Source organism: Neophocaena asiaeorientalis, unplaced genomic scaffold (genome assembly GCF_003031525.2).
Source record: "Neophocaena asiaeorientalis asiaeorientalis breed wild unplaced genomic scaffold, Neophocaena_asiaeorientalis_V1.1 scaffold116, whole genome shotgun sequence".
NCBI classification, from domain to species: domain Eukaryota; kingdom Metazoa; phylum Chordata; class Mammalia; order Artiodactyla; family Phocoenidae; genus Neophocaena; species Neophocaena asiaeorientalis.
Genome location: NW_020174561.1, coordinates 3,732,243 through 3,750,761, shown reverse-complemented (window position 1 = coordinate 3,750,761; position 18,519 = coordinate 3,732,243). Strand labels below are relative to the sequence as shown.

The following is an 18,519-nucleotide window of genomic DNA, read 5'->3' as shown; positions in this document are numbered from 1 at the left end:
GTTGTCTTGTGAGACTTTCTTTGACTCCAGCTAGAATCAGGTGTTATTTCCACCTGTTCCCATTCCTCTCTTGTAGCGCTTATCACTCAGTATTATCATGATTCGTACACAAGCCTGAATCCCTGGCTAGCCAGTTCCTTCAGGCCTGGGATGGTATCTCACTGAGGCTTGCTCTGGTTGGCACAGAGGAAGTGCTCAATCCATGTCTGCTGCATAAATCAACAGTGAGCAGCTAGATGGAAGTGGGAAGAAAGAACGCTCAGTATTAAATCCCAGGAACTCCATCTGCATCACGAGTCATAGTTAGACTCTGCATTACTACATTAAAGACGCCATACTGTGGGATACCTAAATTATCGTTCCCTTTCTAAGAGCCCACCCGCTGAGGTCTTCTTCCCCCAAGAGAGACCAGTTCTGACACTGCAAACACTACTGCCCACCCAAACCAAGGAAGCAATATGGTCCTTAGAGTCTCATCCCAGCTCTAGTAGATACATCTGGGCTGCCTTCTGCTCAGAGCGTAACTTGGTCTTCCCTAACAGTCATCTAAAGCATCCTTATCTTGTGGACTTACCAGTTAACTCTGCTACAGTGCTAGTGACTTGGCTCCAAAGCCAGCAGAGATGCCCCTCTGTACAGGAATGCGCACAGACTGTTAGATTTGCTGCTAAACTTGGGATGAGACACTTTAGCAACTGCTTCTCTCCTTAGTAAGAAAAGTCTTCACATTCTTTCCTAGCGGCTAACACCCCTATGCTAGAATTTGGCTGTAGCAAGTCCTAAAGTATTAATCTGAGAAAGACCTGGGTTTTAAAAAAACTCATTGAATCGTATTCAAGAGTTCAGACCTGTTTCCTCATCAGCTACAAGGGAAAAAGAATCTCGGAGATGGAAGTTGACTCCGACCCACAGCAATCCCCAGGGGCCAGCCCCTGCACTTCTGGTTATCCACCAACATCAGTTTCCTCCGGTACGGATCTAGTTTCTCACTCACATATTGCAATGAACACTCACGCCCCTCCCGTCAAAACTTGTACAGCCTCCTGGGTTATATCTGAACCACCATTAAACTCTAAATGTAGTCTATGTAGGTTTAACTATTTCTGGGGATCTGAATTCTAGGCTTGTTTCAACTACTACTGTATTTTGAAATATATCTTATACGTTATCTCCATACATCACTGTTCTTTATCAATATAAGTGAGGTGCAATACCAACAACACAAGCAAGTACCAATCGTGTGTTAGCATGCAATCAGTTATATTAACCAAGTCCCCATGTATTCAGCTATAAAGATGTCTACAGATTTAAAAAATTAAGTTAACCTATTAATGTAATTTGGGGGGGAAAAACTCCATGTGAATGTCTGATATATAGGCTCTCAGTAAAATGACAAAAGTGATACAATGAAATCCAATAATTCAGGAGAAAAACATCTTCAAGTACACTCACCCACTATGTTTCATATGTGGTGGTTTATCCATTCGCACTGCCAATTTGATTTTTAAGTCAGAGTCCTGGCTATTTTTTGGAACGATCATTCGGTGTAACTCAGCTGACTTGGAGCTATTAGAAGTTGGGTATAATATCACCTGTAAGGGACAAAAATAACACATTTAGGTGAATACAGAACGTCTAAGGAGTAGAACTGAAATCTTTTCTATATATTTTCCTGATTGAAAAGGTGGTGTCATGCCCAAATGTGTCTAATAAACAATTTCACTCCCACCACAGCAGATGGGTTTTCAATACAAACTGGTGTATTTATTTTTTTGACAAATATGTGTTTTCACATTATCACATAACGAGTTTTCTTCCTGTGTCACTTCATAATGAATTAATAGCACGGCGGCTACGGTTGAATTGACAGTTGAAAAATACTTAATAGACACCTATAATTTCAAGACCACTCTAAACTCCTCAGAGCAAAGAAGTTCAGAAAGAAATATTCTTTGAAATTACAAATAGCATGCTCAAAAAGCAAAACCAATTATTTGAAGCAGCAAAAATATACCTCATGTTTTCATATTTTCATTGCAAAGCAGTGTTAAAGGAAATCAACCCAATTAGAAATGGAAAAGACGGATCGTCGCATTTTCTGCTCTAGATCAATATCAGAGAAGGATTTTTTTCCTGACTACATGTTCTCAAAACTATAAAGATAATATTATGATGACTGAAACAAAGTAATTATTTTTAATAAAACTGCCAAATTATCAAGTCGTTATTTCACAATCCCACATTCCACAGAGCCAACACAGGAAAGAAAAGCTTACTCTTCAGATGTTACGTACCATGTAGATAAAAAAAAAAAAAAAAAAAAAAAAAAAAAAAAAAAAAAAAAAAAAAAAAAAAAAAAAAAAAAGTATTTTCCCCTTTTAGTCAGTCATGACACTACTTAGACACAGCCTATATTCAAGCCTTAATGAATTTTTTTAAATGGGAGCACTATATTCTGAAGGATAAAATGAAGATATGAAATGCAGTACATCATATTTTAAGCCATTTCTTATTTTAAAGCAACGTGAAAAGTAAAAAAGCTTGAAGTTTCTAAGAAAATGAAAGAACTATAAATATGCTCAGGTATGATAAAATGTTTTCAGAGCACATCATGGCAACTGAATTTGACATGCTCTGTCAAAAAAAAAAATCTTCATTTCCATGTATGAGTGAAAATATGCATGGAGAAATCTTCAGGCAAGGCTCTTTCTCTCTCTAGGAAAAACAACATAGTCATAGTCTCCAACTTCCAAGCTGTTAAATATATCTACTATTTTGAGACTTTTTTCAAACCTATCCATAGCCAGGTTCAGTCCAGCGTATCTACACACTTCAGCATATAAAGGCTCAGCCCAAAGCAGATTAAACGGCATTTGTGACGTTTTCAAAAATTATGATCAGATTCTAGAAAGAGTTCTTTTTGACTGCTGAAATAGCCAATGGAATATTTTACAGATTCTTTCTTAAACAACAGTAAAGGAAAATAAATTAGTTATTTCTGGCTCAAACCAGCAGACAAAGGTATATCATTTTCAACTCAGAAGGTGATTCCACAAGAAGAGTCAAAGACTAAGACAGAGCTATACATCCTCTGTAGCTCTTACTGCTATTTCCCAGCAAGTCTGAAAAGCTTTCTCTATTTCTCCCCACCCCATCCTTTTAAAAAGAATTTGGCACAAACCACCTACAGACTTTATTCCTTTTTAATTCTTCTTTCTATGTTTATATGAACGTGGGTATTGTTCCAAACTCTAAATGTCGTATACAGGAAGAGAATATTTAAATTAAAACTTTCGACAATTTCTCATTCTCTAAATGCCAATAATGGGTTACTAAAAAAGGTCCCCAAATAACTGCAGTTTATCCCCAATTAAGGATCATCTCAGTACTGAACACCATCATTTCTGCCACATTTTAATTTTCCGATGGGTACCTCTAACTGAAGTCGGTGGAAGGATTTACTGTGTATCTCTGTTCAGTTAAACATTTGAGCGCTTACTCTGTGGGGACACAGAAAGATGAAAGAATATGGATGACTCCATAAGGAGTTGATGGTTTCTTCTTATCAAAGCTAAAAACTCAGATAATATCTGATAATATCACTTCTTTCTCTTGCCCTTCTATCCCTAGGGTGTGCAGCAGTTTTCCGATATTGTTAGCCTCTGGGTTTATTCACCATCGTTTGTTTGGCTTCTCTGTTCTATCACACATGTAGCTAACTCCCCGTGTTAAATTTCCACCATTTGAATGACCTGGAATTTTCTGTCTTTCTGGACAGACTAATAAAGGTGTAAACACTGCCATATGTAACAAATGAAGGCCCAGAGATATGAAATCTGTTACTTCTAAAAATGGTACTGGTGAACAAACTCTGTTAAATTGTTACCAGGTTCCCAAATTGTAGAAGGAGAAAGTGATCATACACCTTTCCATGATTCAGCCATGGATGATAACAGACAAGGAAGACGCACCCAAATGTGTAGAGCCCAAAGGGCCAGGGAGAATAAAGGACAAAACAATTCTTTTCAGATGCATAATAAGGGTCTAATCAAGAGATCCTGAACACTGTCAGGCAGGGTGTCTTCACAGTGCCTGCCATGACAGCATCTCACTGCTCTCCCTGGACACGTATTGCTCTGTATTTCCCACTTCACCTTTTTTTAGAATGGGAAGCGTAATTGTAGCTTTCCTGCCCCCTGCTCCACTGCTATATATTGGATTTGTGCTTGAGCAGGGTGGGGAGGGGAGATGGAACAGCAGGCAGTGAACACGAACCCTAGCTCATTGGGTACCAGGCTGCAAAGAGCCACAGCTGGACCTGATTGAGATGCTGGACTTTGAACTGGAAGTAAGGACAGGATGAAGCTTTGTGTTGTCTCCCTTGAAGTAAATGCATTCTATGGGTAGTTGGAAGGGTAACAGAATTGTTGTTACCTTGGCTATACGGGTGAGCTATGGCAGGTGATCTAACTTGTTCACCAGGATTCATGCTTTCCCTAGTATAGAACTGGTGCCAAGAAGCAGCTAGCCAGCCATATCTTCTAGCTCCCCTGGCATCTAAGTAGGGGCACATGAAAGTTGTAGCTAATGGAATATGAAGAAAAGTGGTAAATCATTTTGGGGAATGATGATTAAGATATAGAAGTGAAGAAGGTATGCCGTCTTCACTCATCTGCTAGCCAAATGCAAAGGACTCCAATGCTCTAGAAAATGAGAGAGCCATAAGAGGGAAGAAACTAGAGCCCTGAATCACCACACGGAGGAAATCTACCCATCCATCAGGAACACCCATGATAAACTGTTATACAGGCACTAACATTTTAAATTACTGAAATGTTGTCATTTGTTACAGCATTCAGTATACCAACTAGTACATTAACACAGAGTTTTGCTGCATAAGACTTGCACAGGTAGTAAGTGCTTGAAGAATTTTCTTTCACGATAAGCAGATAAACAGTTCTACTTCAACACGACTTAGTTCACGTTCAGAGAGGGATGTCTGATGTTGATGGTACAATAATTAGAATACTTAAGAGACATAATTTACTAAGGATTCTTCTTGTATTTTAGGTTCACACATAAGTTAAATCGTAGCTCTGTACAAAATAGTTAGCTTCTTACAGAGCAAAGTAGCTTATTCTTTGTTATTCATTTCTTAACTTTTCTACATGTATTTCTGCTTCTTCTAGTCTTTTAGTTTATTTTTGTCACCAACACTTTAAATGCCTTGTCATTTAGCATAACAACACATTTTATGATTTATCTTAAATATAAAGCCAATGTATCTTCTTCATAATAAAACGTCAACATTACTTTCCATCTTTGCTAAAGTGTAATGGAAAACACAAAATGTTATTTTCAGGCTTTGTGTAAAATTCTGTCAAATTTAATACAGAGTCAAAACTTAAAATGAAGTATAGAACTACATATGTACATAACATCTAGAGTAATATGGGGTACAGAAGGATCTTTCTCTTAAAATATACTTGTACAGACACCTCTACATTATTTTTCTTCTATTAAGATACAATTAATTAAAGCCAAGCCATGTGCATCTGTACATATACTACATTATTTGAACTTTGTGGCCTATGAATTCACGACTTTCTAAATTTCTAAACTGTTTCAAAACTAAAAACCTAAAAACTGGGAGGAACAATCTAGAAGAACCGAGAGGGAGCTAGGCAGGCTCTGGGGTGAGGTAAAGAATTCACTGCCTTGTCCCATAAATCTCTCAGTCCAGAGGAAGAAAAAAAAAGACCACATGACTGCAGCAATTGCACTGTGGTCTTTGAGTAAAATAATACAGCTACATTTTTGGCATGAATCTAACTCAGAGAGAGGTGCGATCAACAATTCTTAAAGGGATCAGGACAGACTTCATAGAGGAATCACTGCTTCATTTTGGAGTCTAAAAGAACACGTAAGATTTATAAGATATTGTAAGATACAATATACAAGACACAATAAAAGACACAGGGAAGGGACTGACCCACCCATTGGAACTGACCCACCCTTAGAAAGTAGGCACACAATCCCGATGCTGACATTCTTACCACTACCTTTGCTTCTCAGGCCCTTCCCCAAGCGTGACTGGTCAGCTCTTTGTTCCCAGGGGCCTATCCTTAGTCAGTTTCCATTGCTTGCCACCAAGGGAACTTCAACGAGTACAAATGTTCATGACATTTTCTGCCATGTCAATTCTCTACCTTATCTAAAGGTAAGGGGAGAGCCCCGTGGAACAGTAACTTTTAAGGGTTAAGAAAAGGAAGAGAACTCTATAATCAAGACCAGAGGCCAAGGAGACAGAAGAAAAACCAGAAGGGTGGGATGCACGACATTCAAGACAGAGAGTGTTTCGGGGAACAGGAAGTGGCCGTCAGTGCCAAATGACACTCAAGAGGTCAAGCGTGGTAAGGAAGGAAAGGCTACTGCTTGGTTTAACAACAGAGAGGCCACTAGAGATCTCAGCAGGAGAAAGTTTAGGTGAGGCCAGACTATAACAGCTTGAGGGATAAAGTCTACAAGAGGAATGGAGGAAGACATCACTTAATTCTTAAATGAACAAGATGGGGCGAGATAAGCAAGATCGTTTGGCTGGAAGGGGGATTGTGTACAAAGGCGGGGGCAGGGTGGGTGGTGAGGGTATGGCCACGTAGACCGAAGAGGGTAAGGAAATGGGAAGGTTGTGCTGATAGGTGAGATCAGAAAGGAAGAATGGGGATAGACTGTAAAAGCATAGGTTTTGCTAAGGAGTTTGTATGTTATCCCATAACGTATAATCGAAAGATGCTTCTAAACCAGAGAATGACAAGATCAAAACGTCATACTCTTGTGTAAAGGATAATCCTTGTCTATCCAGCTGTATACATTCTGGAGAGGAGTCATGTGTAGTCAAGTGTCTAACATCCAATTAAGAAATGAAATGGCCTTAGAAATACATCTTTAAAACAGAGTAAGAAGGGACTGAAAATGCTTTTAGCTGGAATGTTTCAGTTTGTGATTAAAATTTTTTTTTTTTTTGCTGACAACCAGATGTCCTTGAGGCATAGGGTATTTTAAGGAAATGTCCAAGGGATCATCACTCCAGATAAGTAGAGCTATCTCTATGAGAAACCTTGACTTTTGGGGTTCAGTTGACATTTTTCTATCTTTCTCTTTCAACTGACAAATTTTAGTTTAGCAAAGATTCATGACAACTATGCCCTGTGAACCTTTCAAGTACCTTCTTGAGAACTTAGAACCTTGAGAAAGCATGTACAGTGAAAGGACCAACTGAATTTACTTCATTTCAATAAATTTTATTTAGCACATGTTAATAACTAGCATGTATTTTCTCCAATATCAGAGCCCTGTATTTTCACTGTATGGAGAAGATGAACTGGATGACTTCTGAGAGAAATCTACAATACATCCTTCTTGGTAACATTTTCCAGTGTTTTAATACACCTGAGGTTTTTCAGTCTAAATAATTTCTCCTTTAATGTCACTGCTTCCTGTCCTACTTGGTTGAAACAAAGAACACATGCTCACTTTCACTAACACAAGGTTCTTCTGTATACTGAAAAATTAGCATTAAGTCTTCTGTGAACCTTACTGTCTGTAGGCTAAATCCAGTTCCCTTTATTTTCAAAGCTGGAAAGAAACCTGGAATTTACAATATAGAACTGATCAAACTCCCAACCCCTTAAAAATGTGCTGATGGCCTGACAGGAAATTATACATTTCCTTCCTTCTATATAGTACTTTTTTTTTTTTAAATAAGAAAAGCCTTTAAAAAAATGAGTAAAAGAAGAAAAAGGAAAGTATTATCTGAACTATATATTTTTCCTTGGCATTAGCTTGTTAAAAAAATGGAGGTTATAAGCTTTGTTATTTGCATGATGGGGGTTGGAGAGAGCATGAAAAACAAACATCAAGGTGTGTAAATTCTTCCTAAATCTTTTCTGGCATCACTACTTAATAATGAACCACTGTATGAAGGGGCTCATGGACTGCATTTAGCAGAGTATGCTCCTCGAGGGCAAGGGCTCATAGTGATACCTAGAGTAATTCACCTGTGGCTGCTAGTGTAATTTAAGCCAGTATCTTTAATTAAGCCATTCTTTTGATTTTGAAATTGAAGTATAGTTGATTTACAATATTGTGTTAGGTTCAGATGTACAGCATAGTGTTTCAGTATTTTTGCAGATTATATTCTATTATTGATTATTATAAGATAATGGCTATAATTCCCTGTGCTATACAGTATATCCTTGTTGCTTATCTATTTTATATATAACAGTTGTATCTTAATCCCATACCCGCAATTTATCCCTCCCTCCTCCCCTCTCCCCTTTGGCAAACACTGGTTTGTTTTCTACATCTGGAAGCCTGTTTCTGTTTTGCATATACATTAATTTGTATTACTCTTTTAGATTCCACATACAAGTGATATCATATAGTATTTGTCTTTTTCTGTCTGACTTATTTCACTAAGGATAATATGGTCTAGGTCCATACATGTTGCTTCACATCCTAAACTAGACACTTACCAAATGTTTGTTGCATAGATGGGTGGATGCTTAGAGAAATTAGAAATAAAAATGCAAACCAAACATTGATAACTTCATTGAGGTGAAAAGAGAAAAAGGCTTGCCAACTAAAGTACTGCCCAAACTTGATAACAGAAAATGACAGTAGCAAAGGCAGAATTGGTACACCATTTACTTGCCGGTCTCTAAAAACTTCTGAAACTCTCATCTTTCCATTTCTGGACTGTAGTGGGTAGAATAATTAGTCTCCCCCAAAATGCCTATTCCGAATCCCCAGAACCTGTGACTATGTTACTTACCTGGCAAAGGGGAACTGAGGTAGCTGATGGAATTAAGGTCACTAATTAGTGGGCCTTAAGAAAGGGAGATTATCCAGGTGGGCCCAGTGCAATCACAAGGGTTCTGGGAGGTGGAAGAGGAAGGCAGAGGAGTGATGAAGCAAAGTGATGTGAGAAACACTTGACCAGCCATTGCTGGCTTTGGAAATGGAAGAGGACCATGCACGAGCCAAACACAGGCAGCCTTCAGAAGCTGGAAAAGGTAAAAAAACCTGCATTCTCCCTTTTAGGTCTTCTGGAAAGGAACACAACCCTGCCAACACCTTATTTTGAGCCCACCAAGATTCGCTGTGGACTTCTGACCGGCACAACTGTAAGATAATAAATTTGTGTTGTCTTGAGCCACTAAGTTTTCAGTAATTTGTTAAAGCTGCAATAGGAAACCAATACACAGCCAATAAAAGCTGCGATTTGATTACAAAAACACTAAATTTACCTTTTAAAAAATTTCTTCTGCTAACTGTGTAATTCAAAGATTTTTACAGACAGATTTCTATCATTATCTCTGATTACTTTAAGATGTTTTGGGGTGTGATTATTTCTCTCACTTTCCTGAGGTATTCTGCTTGTATTAAACCTTTTGGAAAAACTCACTCACTTAGTGTTAGTTAACTTAAAGTTTTCATTTTCCTCACCATTAAAACAAAAGAAAAAATTGAAAAGGATTCACAATGAGACAGATTATTTTGGTTATTAGAATGAAGATCCTCATGCGTATATTTCTAACAAATTTCAAGTTCCATATACCCAAATGATCAAGGATTACACCTTCTATTTCAGTCTTCAAGAAAGACTTTGAAAGACATAGTCAAATTTGTCAAGATATTTTTCATGGCTCAATTAAAGACACTGGCCTTTACTAATCTTCATATATCACTTTTATTGCCTGTAAGTTCTCAATTTCATACTTCTCCGTGAGTGGAGCAATATATTCCATCACAGCTACATCTGTGGCTTTAAGACTTATCTAGACAGGAAAGCATTATTATTCTTGATCTATTCCCCTCAGCCATAAATTATGAATAGCAGTAACCTTTATATTTCCTTACCAATAAAGTTTCTATTAGAGGACACTGCATGAGTAGCTTTATCATGTTTCTTTTTACTAGTCTGGTTATAATAATGCCTGGCATTTCCAAAGAACTTTTCAACTCAGTGCCTCAAAGTGCTTTGTGAAATTTAAACTAATTCTCACATCACCCTTAATAGATAGGCATTGCTCTTGTGTAAATAACTTGACACTGAAGTTAAATGAATACCTAAGGGAAATTACTTCAAGATAACAATAGACACTTTCAATTTTACATACCCTCCCCAACACATTCCCTTCATAATTCCACATACATTATAATAACTAATTTAGCTTTGTTCTCATTCTTTGGTTATTAAGAACTGTAAGAACTCTTAGAGCCAAATCAATTTTGTTTCTGTCGATCCATACATAGGATGGTAGGATGGAAAGGAGGAAGTTATGTTAATGCCTAAACTTGGATTACTTCAGTTGCAGTCCTTAAACTGAAGACAATTATAGCAAAGTGTTCGGGAACTGATTAATTCACAGATAAGTGTTGGTATTTTTATTAAAAACCAACTGCCACCCTGAAGAGTGAATGTTGAATTATTATTCTTCATTTGAATAAGGAATCAAAGCAAGGTCTAATAATTACAAGCTAACAGTTTGCCAAAATGATAAGATTCAGGAAAACCTTCCCAATTTGTCATTCTATATGTATACAAACTAGTCAGAAATCCTTTAAAGAATAGAAAAGGAAGATAGGAGAGTAGGAGGTTAAGAATTCTTGGTGTTCCGTTTTCACATGCTCCAAAAAACTGCATGAATTTAGAGAAATATGATAAGATGGAAGTAGTGGGGAATAAAGGTCAAGGGAGAGAGGTTCAGTGACCTGTTCATGCCATCTTGGCTATTACGGCAGAGTCAAGACCAGAATCAACATCTTACGGACGCAGGTTTCAAACTTTCAGTTTGTGATGCTCAACAACCAACTAATCTGAATGTTGGACCTTTGACCTAAAGACTTTATTTTTGACTCATACAATACATATTATAAAAACTAGCAGGGAATAAAGGTACTTAGCTTTTCAGTAGCAGTGCTAGAGACAATAAAGGTGGATATTCCTAAGAGGCTTTGTATAGCTCCCAGATGCACAGGGACTTCTTAATGCAGTAACTAAAAGAAGTTAGTAATGGATGTCAGGATGTTCCAACCTGCTTCTTCTATATATTATAACTAGGAGATGGGCTGAACATCCTAGAACCTCACTCTTGCTACAGGATCCAAACCATGTATCATTCCACAATTGCTGTTTCAGCTTATCACTTGGTTAGGGAGCTCAGGTGTACAAACAAAAGTGACTCATTCTACTGTCTACGATAACTCTGCAAAGGAGGAATGAAACTGAAACTTCAGGAGATTGTTCATTTGTTCATTCATCCTTCCAACAATAATTGGACACGTATCACACGTCAGAAGCTGTTAGGTGCTGTTGCTGAAATAATATGTCCTGTGTCTTACCTTCAATGGGAAATGGAGATATAATATTGTAAGGCTCGTAAACTACACGTGAAGTGTTATAATATCATTTGAAGTTAGACTAAACATAAGCAACACTTAAAATAACAGTTACCAATAATAAGCAAAGAAGCAAAAATGGAACCATAAAAAATATTCAATTAGTCTAAAAGAGGAAAAAAAAGGAGGAAAAAGGAAATAAAGAACATATAAGAAAAAACAGCTAAATGACAGATTTAATCATATCAGTAATCATATTAAAATACAGTTTAAATACTTATTGAAAGGCAGAGATTGTCAGATTGAATAAAAAATAAAGACCCAATCATATGCTGCTTCAATCAACATATTTTAAATGTAAAGAAACAAATAGATTAAAGGATGTAAAAAGATATAATAGGCTAACACTAGTTAAAAGAAAGCTGGGATAGCTAAGAAAAAGAAGATTTTAAACCAAAGTATATTACCAGGGATAAGGAAGTTATTTCATAGTAACAAAATGGTCAATTAATGAAGAGGAAATAGGAATCCTAAATATTTGTGCACCTAATAACATATTTTCAAAATACAAGCAGCAAAAAATGACAGAATAGATCCATAATTATACTCAGGTTAGTAACAGTCTCTCAAAAATTGCTTTTTAGGGCTTCCCTGCTGGTGCAGTGGTTGAGAATCCACCTGCCGATGCAGGGGACACGGGTTCGTGCCCCGGTCTGGGAAGATCCCACATGCCGCGGAGCGGCTGGGCCCGTGAGCCATGGCCGCTGAGCCCGCGCGTCCGGAGCCTGTGCTCCGCAACTGGGGAGGCCACGGCAGTGGGAGGCCCGCATACCACAAAAAAAAAAAAAAAAAATTGCTTTTTAGAAAGTAGATACAAAAATTCAGTAAGGATATGGAAATAACAGTAACTTGAACTATCTGACATGTATAAAACTCTACTGAACGAAAGAATATGCAGTCTTTTAAACTGTGAATGTGGAACATTCACAGGATAGAACCTATTATAGGCTATAAACTAAGCCTCAATAAATTTATAGAGGATCCAAGTCATATCAAGTATATTCTCTAAGACCAATAGACTGCAATTAGAAATTCATAACATAGAGAACTCCAAAAAAGCTCTCACATATGTGGAAACTAACACAGTTTTAATAACCCATGGGTCAAAGAAATCAAAATAAAACTTATAGAGTATTCTGAACAGGATGAAAATGAGAAAAAAATCTGTGGGATGCCACTAAGGCAATATTTAGGGAGGGTGGCACTTAGAGCACTAAATGTCTATATTAGAAAAAAATAGATTTTTCTCAAATCATTGGCTTCAGCTTCAATAGAAAAAGTATCATGAATTAAACTCAAAGTAAATAGAAGAAACAATAAAGATCAGAGCCAAAATAGATTAAATAAAAATTAGCAGAAGGAACTTTATCAACTTGATGAAGGGGGTCTACCAAAAACCTACAACTAATGTTATACTTAATGTTCAAAGACAATGTTTTTTCCTTAAGATCAAGAATAAGACTAGGATGTCCACTTTCACCACTTCTATTCAACACTGTATTGGACATTCTAATAAGTACAATAAGACAACCAAAATAAATAAATAAAACCATCTAGATTGGAAAGAAGAAGTAAAATTGTCTTTATTTGTAGACAACAATATTGTCAATGGAAAAACAATCAATCTACCGAGATACCAGTAGAACTAGTGAGTTTATCAAGGTTGCAGGATGTAAGATCAGTATAGAAAAGTCAACTACATTTCAATATACTAACAATATCTAAATTAAGAAAATTAAAACTAACAAAATGATGCTATTTAAAATAACAAAAATATGAAATACTCAGTGATAGATCTGGCAAAAGAAATGCAAGACCTGATCATTGAAAACTGTTAAGACATCACTATGGGAAATGAAATAAGACCTAAATAAATGGAGGGATATACTGTGTTCATGGGTCGGAAAACTCAACTTTGTTGACCAACTCCCAAACTGATCTACATATTCAATGCAGATTTCTTACATATGGCACCAAAAGTACAAGCCATAAAAGAAAAAAAATTGGACTTCATCCAAATTAAAAACTTCTGCTCTTTGAAACACACTGTTAACAGAATGAAAAGACAAGCCAAATTCTGGGAGAAAAATATTTACAAATCATAAACCTGATAAAAGATGTGTAAACAATATATTATGGTCTTTCCAAACTTAAGAATAAGAAAACAGGTAACCCAATTAAAAACTGGAAAAATGTCTGAACAGATTCTTCATCAAAGAAGAGGTACAAATGAAAAGTAAGCATGCAAAAAGACGTTAACATGATTAGTACTAGCTGTTACTGAAGTATAAACTAAAACCATAATGAAGTAACACTACACACCTATTACAAATAAGGAATTGGTACAGTGTGTACGTTGAATACTTGTTCTATCTGGGACTGAGGCAGCCCTCTATTTTTCTGAGGAAACTGAAATGTCAACTTCTGCTACTATATAATCACCCACATGGACCCATCATGGAGGATGCCTATTTATAACTTGCTCTTTTAGTGGTGAGAATGTAAGGAAATGCTTTCCTCTACCTCTACAGTGAGGATGCCAGCCAACTCCTCAGAGAAGGTCTGAGGGAGACTCACTGAGGAACAAGTGATGCACATTATCAAAGGCTCCTTTCCAAGAAGACTCAGGATGGTAGTAAGTCCTCTCCTCTAACGCTTCAAAGCATGTAATTAATGACCCAGATGTAATCGACTGCTGCTAGAAAATATATCTAGAAAGACTTCGCACCGTATATGAATGATCTCTGGCCCTTCACCTGTCTGTGGTCCCTTTCTTGTCACTGGCATGGCTTCTGAGATATGACAACAAAGGCTTGCGACAAATGGCTACATGAAAGGACTAAAGGAGGAAGGAGAGCTTTTCTGTGATTTTTAGTTTCAGAAAAGGTATACCACTTGTTAGAACTACAAAAATAAAAGTTTACTCTGTTTGAGGAGGTGAATTAGACATATATGAAATGCAAATGAATTTCCATTCCATTTTGCAGCAAATGATATTAACTTGCTGGCTAAAACAGCAGTCATTGAGTACTCGCTATTTCAATGAAATTGGACCTTAAAGTTTGCTTTCAAATTGAAGTAAAATGCCTATGATTATGATTTCACTAGCAGCTTCTTTAATGCTTTTTTGACTCATATATAGATGAATCAAATTTATATAATGCTGGAAAGTTTAATCCTCAAATATAAATTTTGTCTGAATGAAGGGAAGGCCTAAAGTGATTTTTATGCATTTAACTCTATAATTATTTGTGAAAAATCAGAATTGTTAATTAGTCAATAAAACATCTGTAGTCTATTCCTGATCTATTACTTTGTATGTTGAAATAAGTTCTGTGATGACTCCCTATAAACCAGGCAATTAGAGACATGTTTTTTTTTTGTTTGTTTGTTTGTTTTGTTTTGTTTTTTTTTTTGCGGTACACAGCCCTCTCACTGTTGTGGCCTCTCCCGCTTGCGGAGCACAGGCTCCGGACGCGCAGGCTCAGCGGCCATGGCTCACGGGCCCAGCCGCTCCGCGGCACGTGGGATCCTCCCAGACCGGGGCACGAACCCGAGTCCCCTGCATCGGCAGGCGGACTCTCAACCACTGCGCCACCAGGGAAGCCCTAGAGACATGTTTTAAACTCTATAGGTCCTAACCAAGGTGCTTGAAAGATAATAGTACGTTTTAATGGAATAATCTATTGAGCAAGGCTAATTTATCTTAATATTTAAAATGTACCTGAAATTTCCATATATCAATATTTAAATGTGTAAAACACGCATAATGATTGTCACTCTGCATTATTAGCTATGAACATCTCCATATTAAGAAATGTTTACTAGAAGTACAGATGTTGAAATATTATTTAATCAAATGAGAAAAAAAGCTGACGTTCTAGCTCCACTGCACCATAAAGGAAAATAGATTCTGATTTATACACTTCTCCAACCTCAGGGAGACAGAAGAACCAGCACCTTCCTGTGTATACTGATGATGTGGTACCAAGGCCACAAACTTAGTGTGTATGAATAGACAATAGGTCCTTTTTCTAACAACTGTCAGAAAGAATGTCTTTACAGCAACACTCTAAAACTAAAAAGTTATTTGGGTAGAAACTTCAAAAATCCATTTTGGGGACTTCCCTGGTGGTACAGTGGTTAAGACTCTGCCTGCCAATGTAGGGAACACAGGATCGAGCCCTGGTCCAGGAAGATCCCACACGCTGCGAAGCAACTAAGCCCATGCACCCGCAAGCCACAACTACTGAGCCCATGGGTCACAACTACTGAAGCCTGCGCTCCTAGAGCCCGGGCTCGGCAACAAGAGAAGCCACCGCAATGAGAAGTCAGCACACTGCAACAAGGAGTAGCCCCCGCTTGCCGGAACTAGAGAAATCCTGCACGCAACAACGAAGACCCAATGCAGAGAAAAAAAAAATCCATTTTGGACTCAAGAACACCATTTGGCAGGTTAAATAGTACCCAGGAGTACATTAATTCATTCTGAAAAACTCAATGCAAACTGCATTGCTCACAAATAGATGTCTTGTGGGATCATTCAGATTTTTATATGGCTATGTTACAAAAGCCCCACTTTTAAATTTTTGCGGGGACAATTGATTATGATGAACTGTATAAGTTTGGGTGCTTAACTGGTCTACTATTTACCTGCTCGGACATACCCACAGTAAGAAAAATTCCCTGTTCTGTCTCGAGGTATTCCCTTAGCACCCGGTGGAGGGCTAGCCACCAACTTGGATGAAAAATCTCCATATGCCACCCCCGTTTCCCTAAATAGGTATTTGCATTTGCCATCTACAAACAAAATCTGCAGGCCAAGCATTTGCCAAAGAACATATCTTTTAAGTGCCTAATGCCGATTTAAATTTGAGCTATCATTTCACAGAACTATGTGCTACAACAGATCTTTTTTTTTACGTGTTACTAGTTCTCAACCCTGGCTGCACCTTAGTATCGGCGATACTATTTGTGCCAGTGCCTCTCAACCCTATATGCACATTATCAGCTCCTAAGAAGTGCTTAGAATTCTCTTTCCTGGGCTCACCCTAAACCAACTAAAAGTGTGAGCCCAGACCTTGAGTCTTTTCAAACACTCCCCGAAGCAGTTCTTATGTGAACATCAAGTTGAGATGCGCCATCACAAATGACAGTAATAAAAGCAGCCAGACAGTACCCTAATAAGATTCAAATCACTGTATAAAATGATATAAAATGACTATGCATGAACTGGCTTTAGCTTAAATAATATCCAGTTCCTGCTTTAAGTCATGAAATTAAATTGGTCCACACCAACACCAAGATTTGTAAAACAGTCACATTACTTCATCTCATCTATGAAACATAGCATTTAATGATTGTTTTAGGGCATAGACTTTGGGGTCAGAAAACTGGAGTTCAGATCAGGACTCTCACAGTTGCTAACTGAGTGGTCTTAACCTCTGATTCTCACTCTTTAACTAAATATGGACTGCTACTAGCATCTTCAAAGAGGATTAAATGGGATATGTGAATAGTAAGCAGTAATAGCAACCAGTAAATCAATATAATGATAGAAAAGGAGAACAAGAAATGACAACACAGTTTGTATTTCAGACAAGGGGTCAGAGCTCCAGAGAGTAAATGCCTCCAGATCACGCTTAATAAAAGTCAGTGGAGTTAACCTTACTTAGTATGGAAAACTGATCTAATAAATCCTTCAGTGAGCTGCTTGGATGAGAATTATTATGATAGACCTGTTGAAGGAAACCTCCATAATGACTGAACCTGTAGTATCTTCAGTGATTTTTACCATTTAGAATATAAATAAGAAGCTTTATCTTCTATTGTACTAGGTTACTCTGGTACGCGGGCCTCTCACTGTTGTGGCCTCTCCCGTTGCGGAGCACAGGCTCCGGACGCGCAGGCTCAGCAGCCAGGGCTCACGGGTCCAGCCGCTCCAAGGCATGTGGGATCTTCCCAGACCGGGGCACAAACCCGTGTCCCCTGCATCGGCAGGCGGACTCTCAAGCACTGCGCCACCAGGGAAGCCCTGTACTAGGTTACTTTTAATGAAGTAATCACATATACATCCTTACTGAGATACGTTCTAAGGACAAAAAGAACTAGAAGGAAACACTGACCATTACTTGGTAAGTTCTTTGTTGGTTATGTATAGTACAGTATTTCTGGAACAATTTCGTATGTGTTACAAGACAGAAAATAAGTAAACGTATTGATGCTGCTGGGAACCTGTAAACTCATGATTTTTAAAAAGTATATATTCCTTAACCATAAGTGATGATACACAGAACGTTGATTTCTAAATTCCATTATCACTAAAAAGAACCAGTGCTGATTATAGCCCTGGGATAGGGAGAGTACAAGCTGAGTCGATCAACATCTCAAGCTCCAAAAAACAAAGACTGATGGTATCAAGCTTAATTAACCTCACTAACACCATGAAAATCTACTACTGTATGCCTCCCGATATGATGCTATGGGGATCACAAAACATCACCTATGTAGGGTTCTTCCCAAAAATGTTTAGCTGAATCCAATCATGAAAAACCAGTAAGACAAATCCAGAAGGGAAAACATTCTACAAAATTAAACTCGTTAAAAATGTCATCATCAGGGCTTCCCTGGTGGCACAGTGGTTGGGAGTCCACCTGCCGATGCAGGGGACACGGGTTCGTGCCCTGGTCCGGGAGGATCCCACATGCTGTGGAGCGGCTGGGCCTGTGAGCCATGGCCGCTGGGCCTGCGCGTCCGGAGCCTGTGCTCCACAATGCGAGAGGCCACAGCAGTGAGAGGTCCGCATAACGCATACAACCCCCCCACCCCGCCCACCCAATATATGATCCTGAATTGTATTCTGGATTGGGGGGGGAATCCAGCTTTTACAGACATGCTAGGATAATTATGGGACTCTGAATGTTGACTATATATCACATACTAATATTCATCAATATTAAATTTCCTAGGTGCAATAATGGAATTGATGTAAGAAAATGTTTGTCTCTTAGAAAATATAAGCTGAAGCATTTTGGAAAAAAAATGCTGAAAAGCCTT

At 37.9% G+C, this 18,519-nt stretch overlaps 1 protein-coding gene across 9 annotated transcripts in view; it reads right to left on the bottom strand.

The window, feature by feature from the left end:
- The window catches only part of CADPS2 (calcium dependent secretion activator 2), a 490,835-nt gene that overhangs the window by 237,918 nt on the left and 234,398 nt on the right, over nt 1-18,519 (bottom strand). For all 9 annotated transcript variants that reach the window (XM_024757764.1, XM_024757759.1, XM_024757761.1 and 6 more), the window contains exon 8: nt 1,453-1,592. In XM_024757764.1, coding sequence (XP_024613532.1) covers nt 1,453-1,592 — 140 coding nt within the window. The remainder of the gene's footprint in view (nt 1-1,452; nt 1,593-18,519) is intronic.